This window comes from Folsomia candida, unplaced genomic scaffold, assembly GCF_002217175.1.
Source record: "Folsomia candida strain VU population unplaced genomic scaffold, ASM221717v1 Fcan01_Sc014, whole genome shotgun sequence".
Lineage (NCBI taxonomy): Eukaryota > Metazoa > Arthropoda > Collembola > Entomobryomorpha > Isotomidae > Folsomia > Folsomia candida.
Window position 1 is genome coordinate 661275 of NW_019091206.1, and position 25271 is coordinate 686545.

General features: G+C 35.9%; 3 protein-coding genes and 1 long non-coding RNA gene across 6 annotated transcripts; 2 read left to right on the plus strand and 2 right to left on the minus strand.

Annotated features, from left to right (window-relative positions):
- Positions 1-498: 498 nt before the first annotated feature.
- Positions 499-1126, minus strand: LOC110856050 (subtilisin-like protease SBT4.10). Its single transcript, XM_022104492.1, has 2 exons — positions 1084-1126; positions 499-971 (listed from the first exon to the last, which is right to left on the minus strand). Exons 1-2 carry the CDS (start codon positions 1124-1126, stop codon positions 499-501), a joined length of 516 nt encoding a protein of 171 aa, XP_021960184.1.
- A 10354-nt stretch (positions 1127-11480) lies between these two features.
- Positions 11481-12715, minus strand: LOC118437598. Its single transcript, XR_004836204.1, has 4 exons — positions 12210-12715; positions 12026-12118; positions 11786-11866; positions 11481-11655 (listed from the first exon to the last, which is right to left on the minus strand). It is a non-coding gene; the product is annotated as an uncharacterized LOC118437598 (long non-coding RNA).
- A 3743-nt stretch (positions 12716-16458) lies between these two features.
- Positions 16459-19621, plus strand: LOC110855991. Of its 3 annotated transcripts, XR_004836202.1 has the most exons (6): positions 16479-17071; positions 17218-17402; positions 17494-17545; positions 18178-18242; positions 18314-18516; positions 19164-19621. XR_004836202.1 is itself a non-coding variant. In XM_035856760.1 (3 exons), exons 1-3 carry the CDS (start codon positions 16793-16795, stop codon positions 17519-17521), a joined length of 492 nt encoding a protein of 163 aa, XP_035712653.1. In that variant the 5' UTR covers positions 16513-16792; the 3' UTR covers positions 17522-17881. The 3 variants fall into 3 exon arrangements, 1 of the variants encoding a protein (XP_035712653.1); XR_004836201.1 differs by having other exon boundaries at positions 16459-17071; positions 17494-18242; XM_035856760.1 differs by lacking the exons at positions 18178-18242; positions 18314-18516; positions 19164-19621 and having other exon boundaries at positions 16513-17071; positions 17494-17881.
- Positions 19622-23857: 4236 nt separating this feature from the next.
- LOC110856051 lies at positions 23858-24584 on the plus strand. The gene is made up of 2 exons (XM_022104493.1): positions 23858-24154; positions 24219-24584. The coding sequence occupies exons 1-2, from the start codon at positions 23858-23860 to the stop codon at positions 24582-24584; spliced, it is 663 nt and encodes a 220-aa protein (XP_021960185.1).
- The last annotated feature ends 687 nt before the right edge of the window (positions 24585-25271 follow it).

The window sequence follows — 25271 nt, forward strand, 5'->3', positions numbered from 1 at the left end:
ATTTCGTGAGTGGAGAAAATCTAATTACACTGAGAATACCAAACGGAGAACTCATGAAAGAGTCACTCACCCTTTCAACCCAAAGAGCCACTCACACATTTCCAAACTCTCCACTCGTGTGAGTGGAGAAAATTTTCATTCTGAATATCAAATGTGAGTCGCCATTAACACTCACCCTCAAAAAAGTGATTCAGAATACGGCTGTAAGCCACCCTAGTTTATCTACATTTTGAAATTGTGTACAATTTATTGTTGATCCTTTAATTTGTTATGGTCTGTTCTGCAAAATGTGGTTACGGACATGCTCCAAGAGTGCACTTTTTTGTATCCATATTAAAATATGAACCTGTTGGGCAAGTGTAGTCATAAGGATACAATTTACCAGCAATTAATATGCATTTGTAGTATTTTTGACAATTAGCTGCATTGACGAATGTGCCGGCTCTCATGCATGTGAACGGAGTGTCAACCATTACTCGTTGAAGTGATTTGAATGCATTAATTCGCCCTTGACCGAATATATTGTTGTAAAGCTGATTGCTCGGAATTCCACCACAAAAATACTAAATTGCGTTCAGCACCCTGCGTCAAGTAGTACACAATATCTAAGTAAGTCAATGATGGCTTAAAGGCTAACAATAGAGCTGCAAGTCCAGCAAAAGGCGGAGACGCCATACTCGTGCCTGACGCGATTAAATATTCATTATCTGCCGTATGACTTGCAGACCCTACGCTTAAACCTGGAGCGGAAATATCTGGTTTGATTCGACCATCCACTGCTGGTCCAAAGAGGGAGAAGAAAGAAATTGAAATTCTGGTCTGTTGTCGCGCCAACTCCGATGACCTCTCTGTGACTTCCAGGTGACTGGCTGGAAGCACATACTTGTTCGATATCGGGATGGTGAATGTTGCCAATTGAGAAAATCGGAATAATATTTGCAACCCGTAGTGCTGCAATGCTTGCATCGAACCTGGTGATCAAGACGGAAATTACGATTAAATTATTATTGTTTGCTTAACAAAAAAAGTGAAATACCATGTAGACCCTCGCGACGCTCCTCAACTTAATGTCTGGTGCTTTACTGCAGTCCTTTCCGCTTCCATCTGGCGTTGTGGGACAAACCATGAACTATGCGCAAGCAATAAGGTTAGACCAAGCACCTGGTTTCCCTATGTTGATGAACACAAAAATCCCTGCCATAAATGGTGGCCACCACAGGCAGGAGTGGCAGGAATCTGAACTCTTAGGAGTTGAGATTCCTGCGTTTGAAGTGAGTAGTGCGGGATTCGACTACTCCTGTTGACACGTGCGATTTGCTCCTTTACATTAATTGCCAATCAATAAAATTGTTAATTTGTTGTGAACATTTGTGAAAATTCAAAAGTGTGTGTAGGGAAACTGATTTAGATAAGATAAGGACGTTATATATATATTCATACATACATACATACCTCCGCATACATAATTTAATAATGTGCATTTATATCAAATTAAATAACCTACCATTAACAAGAATGAGCAAAAATTAGATACATACGACTAAAATTATTTTCTATTATCTTGAAATGTTATTCATTAAATTGTGTGTAAATTTTTTGATTTTTTACAAAACAAAAGAGTCACGCAAAAATTTTTTTGAGGGGGCTGTTCAATCAGTATGTGAACAAATTTAGGGAAAAATTCAAGTGCGAGGATTATGCTCAAAATTTTTTTTTTAATCATCTCATGCAAGCCACTATTTTGTAAACAAATCCTGCGTCAAAATTCAGTTCCCGTAAAATTCCTTACACATCATGTTTGTTGTACCCCTGCCGTCTCATTATTTCTCACAACTAGTACAAGTTTTCCAGCTAGAACCATAAGCGCCACCTACTAATCATTACCTGCTAGTAATTCATGTCTCCACTCACATTTTCGAAGTGGTGCAATGTAGCTACAGAAGCAGCACACATCGCTCCCATATAGTCAGCCTTCTAGATATACAATATGCTCTACTTCAATGGGTTAGACATAGCACACGTAACTTCTTCCAGACCTTCGCAGCTACGGCAGGATATCCACTTTGCATCCGGATAAACGCCAATCCCTCCCGCGCCGCAGATCGTCCTTGTTACGTGAGTTCCGTGTCCCGTCGCATCAAATGGAAGTGAAGTTTTATCCTGTGGATCATACCAACCATATTCCTCGACCCAATTCGCCTTCAGAGCTTCATGTGTGTCACGGCATCAAAAATATATAACACCAACAACGGCTGGAGATGCAGCGACAGAGGAGGCCTTAAGTAACGATATCGAATTACGAGCTTGGATTTGTATTATTCCCCAGGTATCCCCGGGAGCAGACAAAGGTCCTACCAAACTGGTGTCGAGGTATACAATTTTTTCCAGTGTGACGGACTAGACGTCATTCAATTCTGCAATAGAGGTGATGTCGTCGAAAGTTGCGTCTCGTAAGTAAAGTTGATTGGTAATCCAAAAAGATTTATATTCTGTTTTCTTATTTCTTGCCCTGTGCTGTAAGTAGGTGATCACCTTAGCTTGGGTACGATCAGCGTGTTGAACAAGACTGTCATATGTAGTGCATTTAATTTTTCGGCTCGTCCACTAAATTGAGACTTTCCTGTATGTTGAACGATGTAGTCGGTACCGTTGTAAAACGTTATAAATATGTTGGCCCTAACAGACGATTTTCTAAAGAGAAGATAGGGATCAATTTATTACCACCTACGGATTATTGATTCCAAGTGTAGTGTAGCCATTACTTATTTATTATAATGGACGAATAATTATGTTTAACTCGCTGTGCTTTTTACATATTTAGACATTGCCCCAAACTGTGATCATCGATCCTCTGACAATCCAATATCGGAAGTGGGCTTCATCATATCTCTAAAACTTGTGTACACAATTTCTCCTATTGTGGTTTGCGCGATCCTCTGACAATCCAATATTGGAAGTGGGCATCATCATATCTCTAAAACTTGTGTACACAATTTCTCCTATTGTGGTTTGCGTCATAATCATGTTTGAACTGGATCCATGTTCCAACGTCTTTCCCAAACCGGAAAACTATATATTTTTCGGTACGATTCGATTCTGTTGACCAGACTTCTCATCGCATTCGTTGTGGCGCAGGATGTTGTTAAATCTGCACACTCTTAGCAACTTGGTAACAAAAACCCGGATTTCGTTGACACCAACCGACGGTGTCAACATGATTTGTATGTTTCGTGTCAAAGTCGTTTCAAAAAATGACACTGTTGTGATTAAATGTTGACACTCGATAGGGTGACAAAGATATTTAAAAAATGGTTTTGAGATTTACAAATACTGTGTTAAATTGACACCGTGTGATGTTGATGTAGTTAATGAAAACGTTTCATTTAATACCAGCCTGGGACTGTGCAGTGAGGGAAACTTCAAATACCTTCGTGGCTTTTGCGCGTTATTATTTTCTTCGTCGCAGCTTATCTAATATTTTGCGACGAAAAATTGTTTTTAACGGAGATGGCTATTTCGAATTTATTGAGTCAGGTACATTTTTATCTTTTGTATAGAAGCTTTTTAAAAAAATATATTTTATGAGGTGGCATTAGTTTTATAACGAAAATTTAATTGTGAACTTTATTTATTTTTCCAGTTAAGAAAACAAAACTCGACCTTGGACCCTTCGTTGGCAAGCTAATCGAACTAAAGTGGTAAGTTTAAATTAAAAATATAACACAAAATATGTACAAAATAATTATCTATTAATTCAACATGGTCAATTTATCTTATTTATCAGTTGATCGCCTTCAACTGCAGTCTGCAGATCAAAAATAACTCGCGCTGGCAGCAATTTCGATCATACCGTGCTGGAAGTATACCGAATCGGAGAACAGGATTGTATGTATAATAAAATTATTATTTAGATTTGTGAGAGCTAAGATAGTAATTGTTTATAAAATTGCTCACTTTTCGTCTTAGGACATCCACTACGACGAAGTGAACCGCTCAGAATTGACCCAATCTCGTCATCGGTGAAGTCGTTGGAATTTGAAGGGGATCCGTCCACACAGGCAAGTTCTCGACCAAGGGAAAAATTCGCCAAGCCAAATTTAGAAGAGTCCAGTGAAGCCCCGTATTAATTGCTGAGTTAACTTTCACTACTACTAAGGGTGAAAACCAATTGAAATGCTTGACCAATTATCGCATTGTAGCTGTTTAACAAGAATTAGTGCTCCTTTGATTTTTAAATTGTCTAGAAAATTCCAGGTTTTGCGGCTGTATGTAAATACCTACAAATTTTGTCGAGTTTAGTTACTGTTAAGTTAAATATTAATGAATTAATTGCCATTGAATGTAAAATAAACGATATATTTATTGCTAATGCCAAATTATGTCAAACAAGTGCAATTATTCGGAAAAGGTTTCTCACCGACTGGTAACAAACCAAGAGAAAGTGGTGTTGATTTAGCATAACTGAGAACACCTTGATGTTACGTTGCTATGTTGCTATTAGCACTACAATATGTAGCGTAGACACCGCGATGGAGTTGAACGAAATTGACACCAGATTGTGTTGGTTTGACACAATTCCGGTAGAGTCACATATAGACACCAGCTTGGTGTCAATCTGGTGTCATTTTTTCTGTGAGTGCATGGTTCGTGCTTATTATTTCCTTCGTCGTCTTCACCGCTGTGCCAGGGAGTTTAAAGCGGCTGCAATATGCTCGAATACAAACTACATATGGTAAAGTTATGCAGACCTATCGAGAAATCGTAGTATGGATCAGTCACATAAATTCAGAATATTCTAACTTTGTTGTTCCTCCGCTTATCTGTTTCGGAATGGGGAGCATTATTCTGTCAAATTATGGGACGATCAAGCTCCACACCATCCTTCCACTAGCGTTATATCCAATAATGCCGATAACCAGTTTGGTAGGTCATGCCTTCGTGGTGACGGTATTGCCGTATGCATGCCTCGTTAATAGGGAGGCAAACAAGTTCCGGGAAAGGATAAATGGAAAATTGTGTACTAAATGTGAACGTAAGCAATTTAGATCTTTTGACAGGTTGGGAGTAAGTATTGGATTTTTCGGATTGGTGAATAAGGTGTGTGTGGTTACGATAGTTAATAATTTGATAAGTTACACCGCTAGCGCATTATTAACGCTCAAGTAGTCAAGGAAAATAGATGTGTAACTACATGTCAAATATTCAGATAAATAAGTATCATTACAGTCGAATTTTAATTTCCTTATTTCAAGCTAGAGAAACGAATCTTCTAAATACATTTAATTAACCATAATAATGAACAAACTAAGGTTTTACACTAGTTGTGACATGAAAATTGGATAATTATATTATACAATTGGATTTGTCCTAAATCGTTCGGAACAACATGTGAGATGGATTGGTTAAAAAACATGAACTATCAGTAACCCGCAGATATCGAACAAAATGTAACCCAGTTAATTTTTCTGTGATTTATTGTTACATATGTCCGGGAAATCATGGTAGCGTCGCTGCTGTGATTTCACTTGTTTAGTTCTATTGTGACTACATAACAAAAATTTGGCAAGCTAAAAGAAAACATCAAATGGATCCATTCATCGAAATAATAATCCCCATTCTTAACATCTTTTAACCAGCTTAAAAGTTTAGGAGTTCTCTGAATCACAATTTGAGGATATCTGTAAAATAAAGTAATCAATAACAAATGCAGAAGCCCGACGAAACTATTTAATTAATATGAAGATTTGTCGCAGGAAAATTATCCGTTGTCATTAGTATACAATTCTGCCAACTCAGAGTACGACTACATACATAATAATTTCGCTGCAAAAATACAATTAATTAACTTAATCAGTAATCTTAATTTAAAAATAATTAAAATAAATTATTACTTCCTGTTTTATATTCTAACTATTTATTGAGAATAAGAAATTTACTATAGGTTACAATGGATAAGATATTATTTATTGAAAACTCAAAAAAATGCATGCTAACGATCGATGTAAGTATCTTGCTAAAAGATTATGTTGATTTGTTTTTTTTTCCATAAGTTAAAGACGGTTTGATTCATAAATTTTAAATTTAAATAAGGGGATGAGATTTACCAAAATGCGTTTGCAGACACCCGCATTCATACACTCTAAACAATCTGGTAATAGCTATTACCGAGTGGTAACTATATATGACTCTACCGCATTGGTAATCACGTGCATTACCCGTTGGTAATATTTTATTACCATCACGGTTATAAATTGTTACCGCTTGGTAAAGCCTTGCAACCACCTGGTAATGGTTTATTACCAAGCAGTAATAGAATTGTTACCATGCTGGTAGAGTCACATATTGTCACCAGATTCTTTTATTTTTTTAAGAGTGTATTTATCTACATTGTCAAAAATTACGGTAAATTGTACATAAAAAATGTATGCATGTTTTCGAGGTAATTTATTACAAAAAGAAAACTGAAATTTAAATCGCTACGTTTCCACCTTTGTCATTGCTCCACTCATCCCCAGAAATTTACGTTATAAGGATTTTTTAAATTCATTCTTTGATTTCGTGCCTGGATGATAAATAATTTATTTATTTAAAATAAATGCGTACTTATGTATACATATGGATTTTCGCAGATTGTCCATAATATGGATTTATTGAGCTAATTTATAATTCTGTAATTTTTATCACTAATCTTAATAGAGTGGAGAAACTAAAATTAAGTAATTCAATTACACGCTTTAAGCACAGACCTTAATCTTATAAAGTTCCGCCTTTAATAACTATGTACGTCTCACATTTTGAAGATTACATATCGCCATGGTACATTATGTAGTACATAAATACAATCTCTTTTTGACAACATGATAGAAAACTTTTGCATATATTTCGTATAATAATATGTAATAATAATATATCGAATAATGCTAATACATCGAATACTTGAATTGAAAATTCCAATCCACCCAATATCGTTCAAAGCAGTTTTTTTCATAAAACAATCACCTGCAAGAAACCACGGCAAGAAACTGTTTTCAACTAGGTAAAATTTCTTGCACTCGCGCAACTTGGCACCATCTAGCTTATAATGCCTATAATTAGATAGATAGATAGATTGGTTTTATTTCAAGATTGATTTAGCCATGGCTTTTACAATCGACACAATCTCACTCATACAAACATTTCATACAAATATACAGCTCATCACAGATATATAAATCAATCAATCTAGTAAACTATGTATTCAGTTGTGGGCATTATCCACAAGTAGCACACGGCATCCCAATACAGGCTAAACACATACCATGCCTAATAACTTGAAATTATACAAAAATGATAAAATGTATATTATAATAAGGGTGTAGGGGGAAAACCGAACTATGATGGTGAGTTCGGAAAACCTCTACATGTACTGGGAAGGTAACCCAGTACACCATTCGGCCCTATCACCCAGGTAGGAAAATGAATGGCAGAGATCATAGGCGAATTCCATGGGGTGGTGGTGATATCCAAATGGGGATGGTGATGGCATGCGGAAGCAGAAAGTTGAAGGTTGTTGGGCGGGGGTGTTCACGGACCACGGGATTTAGACCCATGTCCCCCATGGAAGTCAGCTTAGGCTGACCGGGGCCGAGAGACACTCCCACTTGCCCCCTCTCCTATCCCAACACAACCAGGTCATGGGACCCCCGTAGACCAAGTTCTGCCGTCAACCGCAATGCACAACCCCTCCCCATCCTTCCCCCAACCACTCCCCAATGGTCATCACCCCGATGTACCAAACAAATGACCTACCTGGGGGAGCTTCTCCAAGGCGTAGATCCTCCTGTGCACGGGTCCGTTGAATCTAACTTCGCCTGATGGCTCAGCTTGTCGTTGCTGGGACGGGTGTGGCAGGGGGCGTCGTCAAGGTCCCAGATGGGGGGTGTGAGTGGACGAGGCTCACATGGCGAAGAACCCTTGTGACGCACTTTACTTGCCCTTGGCACACCCGCGACCCAGATGGCAGAGAATACCGATGCAGGAGCGAGAGCGAGATACGTGTGCACAGGAAGAAGCCAAGGAGAAGCACTATAATGCCTATAATTAAGTATAGTACCAAGCGTTAGATGGCGCCAATTCCCTTTCATTTCTTAGAATTTATAGCAGTGCAGTGCAAAAAATATGGACACATTGCACGAAATCAAACACTGCTTTAGAAGATAGTAAAGAATATCCAATACATAAATTGATTTTTCTGGATATCCATTTCTCCTCCGATATGTTACTAACAAGTAAAACATGTAAGCAATATTAACCATTCCCTTCATCAACCTTGTCATCTATGTATGTATCTCATTTGGGGATCAACATAAACTCTATCACTAAAATTATCATCCCAACAAATTCTAATGCCACACTAATGGTAAATGCATACCTCAAGGCAACCAGGGACACTGGCATACATTCATGAAACTCTGGCTGAAATTGGAGCCCGGTATTTAATTGGGCGTAATACCTTTTATACATTTTTTCACCGTGTCTTCTCATCCTTGATAGCCGACTTGCAGTTAATGAGAGACGTTCCCAAACTACAGGCAACCCTGAATCCATTAACCTCTGGTATGTCAAGTAAAACCACGGATATATAAAATTTCGGTCTCCAGTCATCATAAGGATTGTTTGAAACCCGGTGTCATCCCCGCTATCGATGACGAACCGTTTACCCAATAATTTTACCGGCTCTGTGAACAATTTTAATTCATCCGCAACCGAAAGTAGGGCGAACGTTGACCTAGTTTCGAATTTGTCTAAGAGGTTTACCGATTCTGAAATGTTGGCAACAATGTCCTCCACCTTGTTGTCACCATAATTGGCCAAGAAGAGTCTTTTCTCCAACGAATCTAGAGACTTTTGATATTGTGAAGATTTGGGTATTGCCTTCCTAATTTTTTTAATAATGAAAAGTTGGAGTGTCGCGTGCTGACGGACAACTTGTGTCGAGGTATTTACGAAAACCCATTCTGACATGTATGTTGTTGTCAGGACGGGAATGTGTGATTCCAGTAGTTCGTTCATGGTTTTTGGTACGTTAGGAAATTCGGGTACCGTTAAGTATGAGAAGATCGAGCCCTGGTATAAGTTTTCCATTAGTATATAACAGCCAAATAGCCACGTGGAACAGGTTATGACAGCCGTAAGCTGGTTGCCAAATATCTGACGAATATCACCACTTCCACTTTGCCCCAAAAGAGGAACAAAAACCTCGAAAATTTGATCCTGTACAAAATTTCGAAGCCCAAACTGATGCTCAAAACCAGAAAATATTGAAACTGAAATAGGAACAAGGCACGAAATCATTGCTATCGAAACGAGTAAAAGGAACCACGTAATCCCGTCGAATGGTAGGAGGAAAGTTGTAAAGCTGTTCGCCATCGAAGGAAATTCGGTAACTATGGAGAATTTGAATTTCTCAAAAGTGAAACCATATAATCCAGCGTTATCATTCCTTGAGGACAAGCCATTAAGCGTATGGTAAAAATAAGCAACGTAAAAATGTAGTACTGCCGTTTTGTCGATAATCTCAGTCTCGTCGAATATAGTATAATTAAATTTGTCCCGGAGAATGTAAACCATACAAAGTTGGCCTCCCGCGTATCGCTCAAAATATTTTATGTTTGCCCGACAACTTCCTTCTTTATCGAAGTGAAATGTACTTGGGGTGAATGCAAGTCTTCCGTGAAGATTCAAATTTTGAAAATTCCAAGCTACGTCGATATGATGGCGAGTCAGTTTTTGAGTAGATTCTAGTTCGCTGTGTGTCTCTGAGTAGCATGAGATACACGGTATGACAAGAGTATCCGGGTGAGTCTGGCTAAATAAGACTAGCTTCGAAGGTGACTTTGCTGTGTAATAGTGCTCGATAGGTTTCCTGCTGTATGGATTCATTATATGGGCGAAAATGTAATCCGTATCGCTAATCCGGCGTAATATTTCTATCAGGAGAAATTTATCAGGAATGAGTTTTACTGTTTCCACGAAATCAACTAAGACAACAAGTGTGCGAAATTTATAAATTTTTGGGATGCTGTGGTGATACAGTAGAGCAATTTTATGTTTGCGTCGTGTCCATTTTTCCACCACGGGGATGAGGACTTGTGGTGTGTAATTATGGGTACGTGACATGACTTCGTGCAATACAGAGGATATGGACATACTAGTTGGGTGAGTCCCATCGATTATGTAGTAGACGTCGCAATCGTGAAATAAGTCGGTTTGTCGAAAACTGCAGGTTATTTGATGGTAAAATAAGATGGAGATTAGTATAATTCGGTAGGATTTATGCATTCTGTAATTGTAACAAAACTGTTGGAATCATTAAGAAATCCGAAATATATTAAGTGTACAAAGTAAAACCTGTATATGTTTGTTTGTAACTAGAACTTTCTACGATATGAAAACCTTTTTTGGTTAAGTTTGACGTTAATGAGTGGCAAAGGATGAAATAAAAAGAAATAATTGGTTCGAGCAAGTTCTTTTTACTTCCGACAACAAATGTATTCTTTTTCGGCGTATTTCTTGATAATTCGATTTCAACAATCCTTTGTCGTTGACTGAATAATACGATTCCAAATTGCGGCAAACATTTAATGAAAATTATAATTTTCTACTTCCTGAGATTTCTGGGCCAACTTTATAAAAGTACATATGTAGTTGTATCTTTTAGAAACCCGTGTTAGTCATAGATAAAACTAATAAGCCCGTGTGGCAACAATTTGCTTTAAACTTGTTATCGATAGATGAAGAAAAAAGTTTTTCCGGTAAACTTAGTTTAATTTGGTAATCACAACAAATGAAAAATTCAGGCTTCTAAAGAACCAGAAAAGATAAGATAACAAGTATACTGTATATTCTGTAATTTTATTGTCGTTCAAGATAATTCAAAACATAACATCCGGCCTGTTAGGAACTTTCCCAATTTTGGAGCCAACGCAATTAAATTGATGCACATGTCTATCACCGAACAGAAGTTTGGACACGGGAAGATTAAGCGCTATTATCCTACGGATCCGCTAAGGCCTGTTATTACAATTAATCCCAGGATATTCAGTAGGGCTATCAATCGGTCGATTTTGTTTATTTTTGTTTATTTTGTTTTGATAATTTTTCTGATTCGATACTTACACAAAAAAATTATTTCGAATACTTGACACACTCTTAATAAAATCATTACCAGATTATAACCAGACCGTACAAGTATATGACTTAACCGGACTGGTAAAGAATTATAACTACATAGTAATAAGCAATATTACCATAGGCAGTAATAATTTATTACGACCCCGTAACAAACCTATACCAGAATGGTAAAGCCAATCGGTACCATCATGGTATTAAATCTTTACTAGGTGGTTACGAATCGTTACCACAACAGTAATAACTGGTACTACTATATTTTCATTGTCGTTCTTACCACATAGTAACAAATAAAATTCAAATGGTAGAAGTGGTGGTAAAAATTAATATAAATTTATTTTTCATTTAAAATAGCATTATAATATTTATGTATATTTAATTTATATCTTTAATTTTACTAATTGTTGCAGCTGCACGGTCGAAAACAGGCCGTTGTATTGCTGTCGGCGACTTAATCAGTTAATTATGCGACAAAGGATTTAAAATCTGAAAGAAAAAATTTGCCAAATTAATATTATGCTAGGTATTTGTATACAAAAAACCGTTTTAAATCGAACACAAATAATGCAATCATGAAATTATTTATTCATATATTTACTTAGGAATATAAAATTACCTGAAATTATTTTCCTCCTAATGGTGATTTGACGATGACCCGATGGATGGCTATGTTGAGTGGGGGGGGGGGCAGGATAAACTATTTAGAAAATTATAATGATTTAATTAATTTAATTGATTAATAAAAATAAAATAATAAATATTTGAAAAGCGACGGCTGAATTTGAAAACAAATTATGAACGTTTTTTGTTGCCTAAACGACAAAAGTGAAAACATTGGGGGACTGGAAGCACTTACTTATCGACTTCAGTCACTTGATCGTTCTCAAAGGACTGGATCTTCTGAAAGTCACTGGATCTACGTCAGGGAGCAGATTAAACTTTGTCAGCGCTAAAACCAATATAAAATTATTGGATTATCATGTAGAAAGTTCAAACAAATTATTAAGATAATAATTACCAATAAATTATTCAAGACTTACCTCTAGAAATAAATTCCTCAAAATTGCAAGCTTCTATCCTCTCAATAAGCTGGAAACTTGCACAAGTTTATTCTTGTTGGACGTATTGCTAGGCAACAGACTCGCTTACATGTGACTGAAAGGTTTTTCTACCCAATTGTACCACTCAACTCTTCCGACCGGTAAAAACTATTTACCGCCCAGTAATACGTCTTATTTCGAAGTGGTTACGAAGAACGATTCATTACCAAATTGTAATAAATTATAACCTGATAGTTAAAGATATTTACCAAGCAGTACAAATGAACGTAACCAGTGTGTGGACATGCATATGTACCTCCCAGTAATAAACCTAGTAATATTCGTTGTTACCAAAGCGGAGCAGTCCCTTTTTACCAAAAGCTTGGTACAGATCGTTATTAGGATTTTATTACCAGTTTGCTAAGAGTGCTTGTAATTCAACTATATGAGTATCTAATTTAAGTTTCAGTATAATTTGATTGTAACGGACTACATATTTCTTTAAGATTTACTAAAAAAAATCACCCTAAACAAAAAACAATTGTTTTGTTTTGTTTATGCCTATTTTTTTCTTTGAAAATTTAAAAACTATTTAATCCGTTACAATTAAATTATACTGAAAGTTAAATTAGATACTCATATAGTTGAATTACATGTCAAGCAGGTATTCGAAATAATTTTTTTGTGTAAGTATCGAATCAGAAAAATTATCAAAACAAAATAAACAAAAATAAACAAAATCGACCGATTGCCAGCCCTAGTATTCCGCTCCGGGTTTTACTGGATTTGACTGGGGGATTACTACTGGTTTTGCATCTAATTAATTGAAATAAACAATTTTCTAAAATTTATTGAACCCTAATTAAATTCTTATGCTTAAAAACCCCCTATTTTGGCTCTTTCAGTAAATGTATGGACGAAGAACTAACATTAAAGTTACAATTAATAGAAAAATAAATACTTTGACCAATATTTATTAATCAACTAAATTTATGTGATTTACTCAATTTATAATTTAGGCATAAATGTTTTATTGCATTCAATGCTGAGGAATCTATGCCCAACGTCTTATTTTCATACATATTTATGTAGATTTACAATACTTTGATGCGATATAATAAAAATTCATATATCATTAAGTGCAATAAATATCCATGAATTTTACGCTACCAAAATAATACAAACCGTACTCTGAATCCATGGATAAATTAACATTTTCAATGAAACTGACTCGTTCAGAGGTGGATTTTATCTTGACTAATATGTAGTAAAAATTCTGTGAGGTTGAAGTAGGTAACCTGATTTCGATCAATTCCAGCAAAACAAAATTATTACCAATCAATTTGGAAGTTGCTAACAGCTTATCCTAACCTAACCTAAAAACGGGTATGCTTAACACCCCAGCCACATAAATACATACCGCATATACAAATATGTCTTGTCATAACGTTCTCTATTTTGAGAGGTTTTCTGTTCTTGGATTTACTAAATGAGAACGACTGCTTACACCTGTCCCCATAACTTTTACAGGATTAACGCCATATTACTCCTGCCACATCGATTAATAACGCAGAACAAAAAATTATCTCAAAACTCAGAGCAAAGTACAACACTCCTGGACGATGTTATTACGGAGGAGGAAGAAAAGCGGAGATGAGCCTACCCGTCTGCCTAACAAAAGTTATCATTGACCCGACCCCTAAAGTGCCATAGGCTGCCAGCAAACCGATGTCAAAGTTCACAAATCATATATCACACAAATCATATATATTCTGAAAGCACTCGGGACCTTAAAAATGATACCCCACTTAATGACCTATGACACGTGACCCTTTGACCTTCAGACCCCAAATGTATAGGGGGTCAAATTTTTGGTAATCTCAGAAAGGTATTATATTAATTCAAAAATATAAGCAATTGAGATAATTTTGCACCCAATATGAAGGAAACCCGACAAGGATTGGTAAAATGCCAGATTATTGAAAAATAAAAACGAAATAAATATATGGAACTTTGACCTCTATTTGCTGGCAGTCTATAGCACTTTGGGGGTCGGGTCAATGATAACTTTTGTTATTAACATCAACAGGTACAACATATAAAAAAATTGGGAAATTCGACGGTTAACCACTTTTCCATAAGGCCAACCGCCTCCTCCTTAGGCAATTTATACTTGTGCATATTCAACCAAAAATAATAGAAAGTTCAGTCGTAATTTTGCAGCAGCAGGTGCAACGTCCAGTGTTTTAAGATTTACCATCTCGGTTGATTTTTACCATCACAGTGGTAAAAAGTGGTAAAATGGTAAAAAGTGTTATAAACTGGTATCAAGTGGTATAAACTCACGATTGGTTGAATTTCACGTGCGAAAGTCAAATTAAATAACATGTAAGTATTTGGTAGATAAAGTCACAGGATAGAATTGCATCGAATTAAAACATAGAGGTATTTAATTGGACATGACAAGTGTATTTGGTGCGAATTTTTATAAACCGGTTGAGGTCAGTTCAACGCAAACCTATGTACATACATCGTCTGTACAACGTGATTGAATTTTAAAGACCAATTTTTATTATTTACAAATATCAGTAAACTGCGTACAGTTATGCATGTAAGTATTTGTAATTTGGACTTCAAGGAATCCATAGGAAATTTACGGAAAATTTGGGTTAATATTTCTATTTGTGATATTCTTCGTAAATGTTAATAAATATATTTGCAATGATTATTTTTCAATGAAATATTAATAAACTTGTCTAATACATGACAAATTTGTCTCACAATTTCCCAAATGGGTTTTTACCACTTTTTACCACTTTGTACCATTTTACCAGTTTTTTGCTCGGTGGTAAATACCGGTATTTACCAGTGGTATGTACCACTTGGTAAATACCACTTTAAACACTGGCAACGTCATAACGAATAAATAATCTTATCTCTCTGTTACACACTCCTAAATACAGACATACATGCATCTTAGATATCATTGAAAATCACGTACTTATGTACATTTTCATATACTCATCCCTACTAAATAGTGACGATTTATCTGCAAATATACAAATATTTAAGAGATATTTAACCAAGTGGGGTACAATTTTATGGCGAATTTAATATATTATGATTTATTGGCAATTCATGCCTAATTTTTTACCCAAAAACGCCTCATATTTATTCAACACTTTCATACAATGATACAAACAAGTAAGTAAATACATACGTCAATTATGCATGTTATTCATTCATACAGAACTAAGAAATATATATAATGAATATCAAGTGTGAAAACCATTTAATACGGAATGCAAACAGTAACTATGCAGTATTTACTACTATTTATTCATATTGGTCAATATGTAAATACTTACACAATAACTAATGCGGAGCTATGGAACGGCGTGGTTATGCGGATACATACATATCAACATAAATAATAATGCTCTTCAAAACGTTAGAAATATTTACACATGTATTAATATCATCTGATATGAGTCATCTCGTGAAAAAGCTTTACAAACTTCGCAATTACTGCCCCAAATTACACTGGGCTTTCTATTACAAAACCTTATGTACACACATATGTACATGACTTATGTATCTAAATTACTTAATGAACCACTTCTTAACCAGTGGAATTTTTAGACAAGAGTAAACAAAATCAAATCTTCTATTTATTCGACGATATTACTAAAATCTATCAAAAAAACACCAAACAACGATTAAATTTCAGTCGGTATTTATACTCATAAATAATTTACGAGTTGAAAAAATACATAAACATATTTACGGTGAAGCTACGCCGCTTATACATACACATATTTATTTGCCTGTACTTTGAGCATCCTCTCTTCTCGGTAAAACGAACGTATTTATTTAATTCCCCACTGCGTTTTAAACAATATGCTCAAACTTCATATTATTTATCAGCATTGATAAGCCACGTATGAATTTAATTATCTATATTAATTGCCTCTCGCCAAAACAATAGAGATTACGTACATACGTATTTAACCATAATAATTACTTTTTCAACCCCCGCGGACCCCGGATAGCACCGTGAGGACGTCATTTTCATAACACTAAACGTATCACTAATCCCGTTGTTCTCTCGAAATGGCTACACCAACATTTGCAAAGTATTAAATATGTCCTCCATATTCCAAGGTTTATGATTTACTGATCTAATTTAAATACAAACTTTTTACCTAACCAAGCTTTTAAACTGATACATATTTAAATACATATTTGCACTCACGAGTCATTCAGTAACGTCGTCATTAACATTTTATAACGTCCCTAAGCGGCGACGGAACTAATTTGGGGGAGATATTGCAGCTTAGCTTATTATTGCAGAATTCATTCAACATGAAAGACAAAAGTTTGGACATATGTGGCATTACAAAACCGTGTGGCCATCGTCCCCCCCACGGTGCCCCCGCTTCCACCGCCACTGACGAACGTGCATACTAATAAACGACCTCGATATATTACTTGCCACACTCTACTTGAACTTGGTGATAGGGCGTTGGTAAAATTAATAATCCACGTTTCTTTTCCCTTTAAATCTGAAGTTTTAAATTATTATGTCCACCACGATTTCCTTAACACGAAACGCGAGAAAAACCCCTTATTCACTTCTTTCCTTAAGAAGTGGGAGACAAGTAAATCGGACGAGGGCAGAAGGCAAGGTGGTGGCCATCAATCAAAAATCGATCCCCTTTTCAAGTTCCATAATTTTTAATGAGATCCGACGGGAAAAATCGTCCCAACAAGTTGACGACTTCGAGGCCATGTTCCAAAATATCGAATCCGGATATCACGTCGGACACGTTATGCTTTTCCTCGAAAGGTTAAACGGTCAGGTAAGTTCTTCCAAATTAAATCTACTTATCTTCGTGTTTAACCTTTTGTTATGGGTGCAAAATGAGACTAAATTATAACAATAAGTTGGTATTTAGAAGCAAAATTTTTTAGTAAATTGTGTATATCACGACTTCTTAAATTCCAGTCCCTCTCTTTCTTCAAGTCCTCTGTGGACAAGATCACTTCTCTGGGTTGCAGCAAGATTTACCTTTTCCACTCGGATGTCTCCGGAAGTGAGGAAGATGTTCATAAAATAGTCGACGACAAACGGAATAAAGACCTCTCTCACCATTTTGAAATCGTCTTTTGCAATTATCCACAACATGCAAAGTATGTAACCTAACTCCATACTCAAAGTTATCACAGTAAAAATTCTGAAAACTTGAAATCCAGATACTAAATAAATTCTTTTATTTTCCAGGATTGTCGTCGTCTTAACGCAAAATTAACTATTATTCCTCAATTAAAGAAATGTATGTACATATTGTAAAAACGCGTCAAGTTTGCAGCTCTGACGTCACTGTGCTCGTATCCTTACCATGTGAGCCAACACCGTAGGATAGGAGCACAGTGACGTCAGAGCTGCAAACTTGACGCGTTTTTACAATACATCAATCCATCCATATTTATATGCACATTTAAATATTTTTTAATAAGCTGTTTGCTCAAGAGGTGTCATATTTAGTTACCTACGTACTTATGTAAACATCACAAGTTTATAATTACTGATTAATACCAAGTCAATTTAATGATTAGATTGAAACAAAGAGAAAAATCGTATACATAAAATCACTTTTATCTTATCATGACTAATTCTCCAGGTCCTTGAATGCATTGGTGAAATGATCAAATTATGGCTGTAAAGTAATCAATTTTGTAGCGAGATACATAAAGATAGCATAAAAACCTTACCATAATCCCACTATTGATAGATCTACTTGCCGTTCTAAAAAAATTAATACAGCTTGGCCACCATTACCGACCATCCAATCATTCATTACCTGCCGGTCACCCGTGATGGAGGAACAAACCGATATCAATAAAGTCTTTTTTAGACATATTCACCAAAACAAGGAATTTTCTACGTTTCTCGATTTATTTACAGAGGAGGTCGGACAGGGCGCGAGGGTTGTGCTTATTTGTGATCCATATATGGATGAGCTAATTCAGGTAAATTACCAGCTCCAACTCATGCTACCTAAAATTTACAAAAACCTTGAAAATACCTACTCCTCGTACAGCGGGAGTTGCTCCGATGGTTTTTGAATTGGATTGGATCGCATTCACCGAGAAAGGTTTACTTCATTACAAAATCTTCTGGCAACATTGCCGGTGACCAAACTAGGAACCAATTGTACAGGGAAATTTTTGATCGAGCCCTTTCCAATCGGAATATATTTTTCGAAAGCGTCGCCCATCCAGGAACACATGACCGCAACATCACGTAATGATATGCATATACACTCTCAATAATTTTTTGATGATATTGTTACCGGCGGAGGTACTATGCAACTCTACCGCTCAGGTAATAATTTATCACCGAAGGGTAACATATATACAGAGGCTAAATCCTGCACTGCCCCCAATGTCAGCGCTCGGGTAATAAAAATATTACCGATACCGGAGGCAATTTCTTACCCACAGAAGACAATTTGTTACTATGTTGTTACCACGCGGTAGAATTGCATAGTGTCTCCGACGGTAACAATATTGTCAAAAAATTATTGAGAGTGTATGTTTCTAAATAGATTAACTGGCAGCACTTGCCAATCCAGTTTAGCATAATTTATTTAGTTTCACTTAGGAAAAATGGGATGGATAAGGACTCGTATTATGCTGTCGTTCTCTAATTTTCGTGCTCAAACTTTTCCCTTTCGTAGTAACGTTTCGAACACCTTGTTTCTTGAAGGAACAAATTTATACAAGAATTTCAAGACGTCGGCAGTAACAAGGCCGAAAAATCGAGAACGATCACCTAAAGTGAGCCCTTATCCTTTCCTTCCTCCTTCTTGTAACTCGTTTACGAAATTTGTATTTCTTGCTACTCAAGAAATCCTACTACAATTGAATTTCATACTAATTAATCTTTAGTGTCTTGGGGGAACGGTCAGTGACAAGATACAATCTTGGAAGGGGGCTTCACATGCTGACCTATCGACCAACTGACTACAACAGGAATCGAGAATTAGCACGTCATGACTTTTCCCACTTGAGAAGTTTACAATGTGGCATTCAAAAATTTGAGTATGAATTTAAAACAGAGCTAGAAGCTACAGAAAAATTTCGGAGATTCCTTGCACAAGAAAGTCCCGCCTTGAGTTCGAATTTCACCCTGTAAAGGACGAGTTATGCTAATTTCACCCAATTTCGGAATAATTGAACGTATACAGATTACTGCACTGATAAAGCTTCGCATAGTCGCAGCCTTACACATTTTTATCTGTTAATTTAATAAATTTAATGTGAATTTTATCCTGCATTTAAATTCGAGTTCGTTTTCTTTTGTGTGCAAATACCAATAAATAGTAAAGTATGTGGGTGAATAATAATAACTATCTACATATTCTCATTTGCTAATGGCATCAAACTATATGCATTATTAGGCTAAATTACTGCATTAGTACTATACAAATATAATTTTTGGTGGTTGACCTTCTGACATCCGACCCCTAGGAAACCTTTATACCTCGCTATTAGACCAAGCAGATTTTGTTATTATACCCCATGAAAATTGCGTGAATTAAATACTTTTAAATGTAACTTCGGATTTCTACATAGTTAAGAAATCCTTATACAGGCAAAATGAAAGAAAAAAAAGCTACCTTAGTTGCCCTTAGTTGCCTATGTAAGTTTCCCAAAATGATTCCCAAAATTAGGAAAGGTAAAACGCATGAAAACATTTTGTTGTAAAACGTTCCTTCAAGTAAGGTTTTTTTAATACATAAATACCAGTCGGCTCATCTTGGATAATAAACGAACCCAAAATGTTGGTCTGAAAATCTGGGGTTATCTATTCCAATATTAATGTAAGTTGCGACATAGTTTTGTTTAATATACACTTTATACATACGTAGCATACATTAATGTAGAATAAAATAATGAAACAAGATAAAACTATTAAATATTCAAACTTTTGAAAAATTGCAAGACGGATTTAAGTCCAGATTTAGGACCTAGTCAATCCACAACAAACCCTCATGCTGGATTTGTAAACCTCTGTCCTCATGGTCACATTTTGCTTGAAAATCATTGATTCTTACCATTTTACTGAACTGCTGATTTTCTAGTCCCAAAATGTATCTGTAATATAATAAGGGTATTCGCATCGTTAGCAAAGTTAGCAGCAAAATAAAGTTCGCAAGTTGGCAAAAAAATTTTGGCTTGAAATTTGATTTGCGAGCCTGCTCAGCTAAAGTACTTAGTTCGCAAAAAAATCAAAAAAATTTTTGCGATGCGAACATGCGAACTCGTAATGAATACCCTCAATATTACTTTAATATAGTCAAGAAATTAGACAAATCCTAGTATCCGGTAGAAATTTTCTATCCCGGCGCAAAAGCATTGCAATGGAAACTATGACAAAATCTACCACGACATTATCCGAACCAAATTTTCAAAATTTTCAGCATAGTATTCTCATAGCACTCAAACTCCATGTAAACAAATTCTGTATCATTTAGTAACCCTTACTTATTACCTATGTATCACAACTCATCGGTTTTATGCTAAATATCAAGCATTGGAACTTGTTTATCCAACATAGCTCATCTACATAAATATGAGCATCATGAACTAATTATATATGTATACGTCCAACAATTTCTACTTTTCTAACAGGTTAGCACCATTGAGCACCAGGTATCATATAAATATTTTCAGGTTGCCAGTATTTACAAGATTTGCATAAACAAAAACTTTGAAGTCGTTCGAAAAATTCTACGCAACAAATACATTCAACTTATCCTTAGGCCCTCACTTGACTAACGTTTTGGCAACTTCCTCCGCTGGAGAGGTAAGAAGCAGAGTGAAAATAGTCTGCAATGAATGTATACGAGAGCAGGATATCAATCCTCTTCGCAACACGGACGCTTCCATAGCGTACCCCAAATGGTTTCAGTGATCGAACTTCTTTCCTTCGAACCTTACTTCCGCAGTCCAAACCAGCACAACTTATCCTTGAAAGGGATGCTTTAAGTCGCTTCGAGTCTTCAAACACACCCGCCGCCGGCTTCAGGAGGATGGCAATAAGCCACATCCCATTGTGAAATAGTCCAAGAAATGGCAGGTATTGGAAAATAGTCAACATGGTGCGAAACCGAATGGATGCGAATCCATTGATTGCAGCCATTGTGTTTGGAATCCAACAAAGGAGGATGACCGAGAGAAGAAAATATGTAAAAGAATCGTTCACATTCCGCATCAGTATGTCGAGACGACGAAAATTCTGAATCTTTTTTGATATTTGTAATTTTTGAGATCTACAGTATCAGAATATCATTATAATTAAAAAAGATATAGAAATATCTAGTAAAGAACCATATTTCAGCATACCCTGCATTAAATTGCAACCAAAAATTCGTACCGAGCGTCCCCATCAACGCATTAAATCAAACCGAACCCATGACGCATGACATCGATAAGTTTGAGTATATTTCGAAAATTATAGACCCCACGAAAGTAGGGCCAAATTTCTGCTCAGGCACCAGTCCTGAATACACGTATAGGACCATTTCAGGTACCACGGCGAACATCAGCAAATTGTGCAATCATAAATATGGTTAGAAGATAGTGGAGTTCGATAATGTTCATTGTGAAAATTATCGAGGACATTTTAGCTGTTGCATTAATTTCATTTGACATTTTGCAAAACATTTTAATCGTTCCGTTGAACGCGGTTACGGTTTCGTATCTTCTTACCCAGGCTGAATAATTTGACCATTTGGCTATCTGCCAAATGTAACTGTTGATCCAATTGATAAGCCACAATATTTCGATGATAGCAACCTCCTTATAATTCAAAAGGACCCTCCTATATCATATAGGCCAGGGCTTGTACACAACTTACTGCGTATGCAATCAGATTAGTTATAGAAACATCCGTCTTGACGTAGAGGGCCCTTTTCGTAGAATTCCATGAGTAGGGAATACAACCAAAAATGTCATTGATGAAGGCTGAGTAGGCTCCAATAATTCTTAGAGTTCGTATTGTGATCATATTCAGATTATTTATATATTGTCTACGAGACTGGATGCTTACTCTCGGAAGAGTAATTATTCAATGACGACTCCAAAATGAGTGCAATGCGCTGTAGATTTGGGTCACTGATAACCTTGTTTTGTTTAAACAGTAGACCTAATTGTATAGCTTGTTTCCGTTTGTATTTAAGCCTTCGAATTATCAATTGATCAGAAAAGTAAATTATGTACTTTGGACTATGTACTAGTACTAGTTTAATTGCTAAATATACGTAGGCACTGTGGATAAAATATTGGTAACTATTACACATGGTGGCGTACATATGGAGTTCGGTTTAGTTACATGTGTTTTGCGTACATATGTTAGTTAATAAATATCAAATATGTATGTTTCTTACTACAGTAAATAACATATTATTAACTTTAATGAGGGCTGATAGGTCTCTATTTAAATCGTAAGGAGGAAAAACAAATTCAGAAAACCTGATTTTGGTCTACTTAAATGTTGGACATATCTGCGTTTGCAGATTTAATTACGCAGTTGCAAACTTGTTTATTTAGAAAATGTCTTTTATTACGTGTGTACATATGGTTGCCCTGTATATTCAAATATGCTTTTAATGTACAATTATTGGTAATTTAATTTCAACAAACAATTAGCCCAGGAATAAATTGAAAAGTAGTACATATTTCGGTACCATTGGACCGAACACTGATTAACATAAAAGATAAGATGTGCGCAAACTTTTTATTTGACTAAAAAGCAAACATTTTACTTAGGTTTTTCACTATTATATATGCAAATTGCTTAAAGTTTCCCCGTTCTATCAAACTATTTAGTAATTGCCAAATAAATATTCCGCTTCAAACTCTATTTAAAATTTTAGTCTCATGAGATTATCTATCGAATAAAACTAATTTGGCCGCACAAATAGTAATTGGTGATGCACAAATGGGCATATTGTCATTTTGTTTATTCATCTTCAAGGTGAAGTGTGCAACAATACCGAAAATTGATCAAAAACAAATCATTTGTTAAATATGCATACATAAGCTCATACATAACGACCACCTTTAAATTGAGTTATCCATCTGACTGTGCTCTGTATATTTGATACAGTCGCTAATTACTGCAACGCTAAACCGAATGCTTAAATAAGCTACATATGTATGTGTTTGCATAGTTGTAAATAAATAGATTAGAAATGCAAGAATTATTTTTCAACTCGTTCGTTTTGAGATAGATATAATAATTTGTATTTAGTTCGGATTCATGCATGGACGGTATGTTTGTTATTTTTATCTGGAGAATTCCACAATAATCAACACATACCTTTAACTCGAGTGCATAATCAGAAATTATCGAGTGCAAAACCCAACGAAAAGGCCAACCAATTCTAAACCGTGTATGGTATCAAAAGCACGGATTAGGCACATGATATTAAGGCAATCAATAAAATGATACTTGTCACACCTTGTGAAAAATATTTTGCACTCACTTTCTCCTTTTTATCTGTTCAAGCGAATATATTTCTCCGTATAAAAGGACGAGTTGTAACCATACTTCCACAATTTGAGAGCAGTTTGAGATGACTTTGCGACAAATTTCTAGCCTTGCCTTTTTGGTGGCGAGCGTAACTTGCCACATGCGTCTGCATGATCCGGCCGGTCGCGCGAGTTTGTACTGGTACCCAGAATTTGGATACCTCAATCCAGAACTATGGGTATTGGATGACGCACTTTGGTGTGCTAACGTCCCTCAATTTGAAAATGACACGCGCTGTGGGGTTTGCGGGGATCCAGTGAACGACCCTATCCCAAGACATAACGAATACCGAGGCCGATATTGGAGAGATGTCCGTGTCCGCACTTACTCTTCTGGAGCGGCAAGTATATATATAAATTATTAATCAAAGTGTGGACTATTTTAATAACACCAATAATATCCAGACAGTCCCAGTGACCATCGATTTTACCGCACCCCATGGCGGGAGATGGGAAGTTCAGTTGTGTGACCGCGTCCCAGAAACTGAGGACTGCTTCCAATCCCTTCTTCTAGACAATGGACAAACCTATTGGGACTTTCCTTTAGGAATAGAATATCCTCAAGGCTTCCTCACCATGGTGAAACTTCCAGATGGCGTAACTTGTGATAATTGTGTCATGCGAGTACATTGGCGCTGTGTCCAGAACTGGGGGACTTGTGATGACTCGGCGACTTGTGAATGCATCCCGGATTCTGGAAACCCTCCAGGAGGGATGGGTTGCGGTGCACAACAAACTTTCAGAGCATGTGCTGACATCAAAATTCAGTAATTTATTTTTTTCTTCCTAAAAGATTCCTCAAATTGTATTCCTTAAATACATTAATTTGGATAATAACACAAATAGCTTCCATTTGAAAACCTGTAAATAAATTATGTATATAAGCATCAACTCACATATTTAATCCTGCCTACATTACGTCAACACTTGATACAATGAGTAAACAAATCTTAAACTATCTCAAGCACAACTCAAAGTTCAACCAGAAAAAAATTAAAAAATTGGAATATTCATATGTTCACCTTTGATTTTAATTTGACTGCGCTCCTTCAGGGAAATTGTTAACTTTGAAAGATTGTTTACATAAATAATTAGAAACAGGGTTGAATTAGATCAACCTCAATTAATTATTAATCTCTATTAACTATTAATCTAACTTTATGATTAATGAGCTCAATTCCAGTTTACATAAATGAATTTATTTTTGTAGAGCCCCTATCTTTCTTTTGCGTTGCTCGAGTTTCTGAAAAATGAGGTTGCAAATGTCCATATTGATCTCTTCGGCATCTTCATCCTCCAATTTTTGGAATTATGAAATTTTTGAGAAATTTTGAGAAATTTTGGAAATTATGAGAAATTTTTGGAATTATGAAAATTTTGAGAAATTTTGGAAATCTTGAGAGATTTTGGAAATTCTAGAAATTTTGAAAATTTTGAATTTCAAATATTTTGAAGGTT

Excerpts from the sequence above, each read along its gene's own strand:
- LOC110856051 (XM_022104493.1), top strand. The coding sequence starts at position 23,858 with ATGACTTTGCGACAAATTTCTAGCCTTGCCTTTTTGGTGGCGAGCGTA. Across the intron at positions 24,155-24,218 it reads GCACTTACTCTTCTGGAGCG|ACAGTCCCAGTGACCATCGA; the intron begins GCAAGTATATAT and ends AATAATATCCAG.
- LOC110855991 (XM_035856760.1), top strand. The coding sequence starts at position 16,793 with ATGTCCACCACGATTTCCTTAACACGAAACGCGAGAAAAACCCCTTAT. Across the intron at positions 17,072-17,217 it reads TCGAAAGGTTAAACGGTCAG|TCCCTCTCTTTCTTCAAGTC; the intron begins GTAAGTTCTTCC and ends CTTAAATTCCAG. Across the intron at positions 17,403-17,493 it reads AATTATCCACAACATGCAAA|GATTGTCGTCGTCTTAACGC; the intron begins GTATGTAACCTA and ends TTTATTTTCCAG.
- LOC110856050 (XM_022104492.1), bottom strand. The coding sequence starts at position 1,126 with ATGGTTTGTCCCACAACGCCAGATGGAAGCGGAAAGGACTGCA. Across the intron at positions 972-1,083 it reads TGGAAGCGGAAAGGACTGCA|GTTCGATGCAAGCATTGCAG; the intron begins GTAAAGCACCAG and ends CTTGATCACCAG.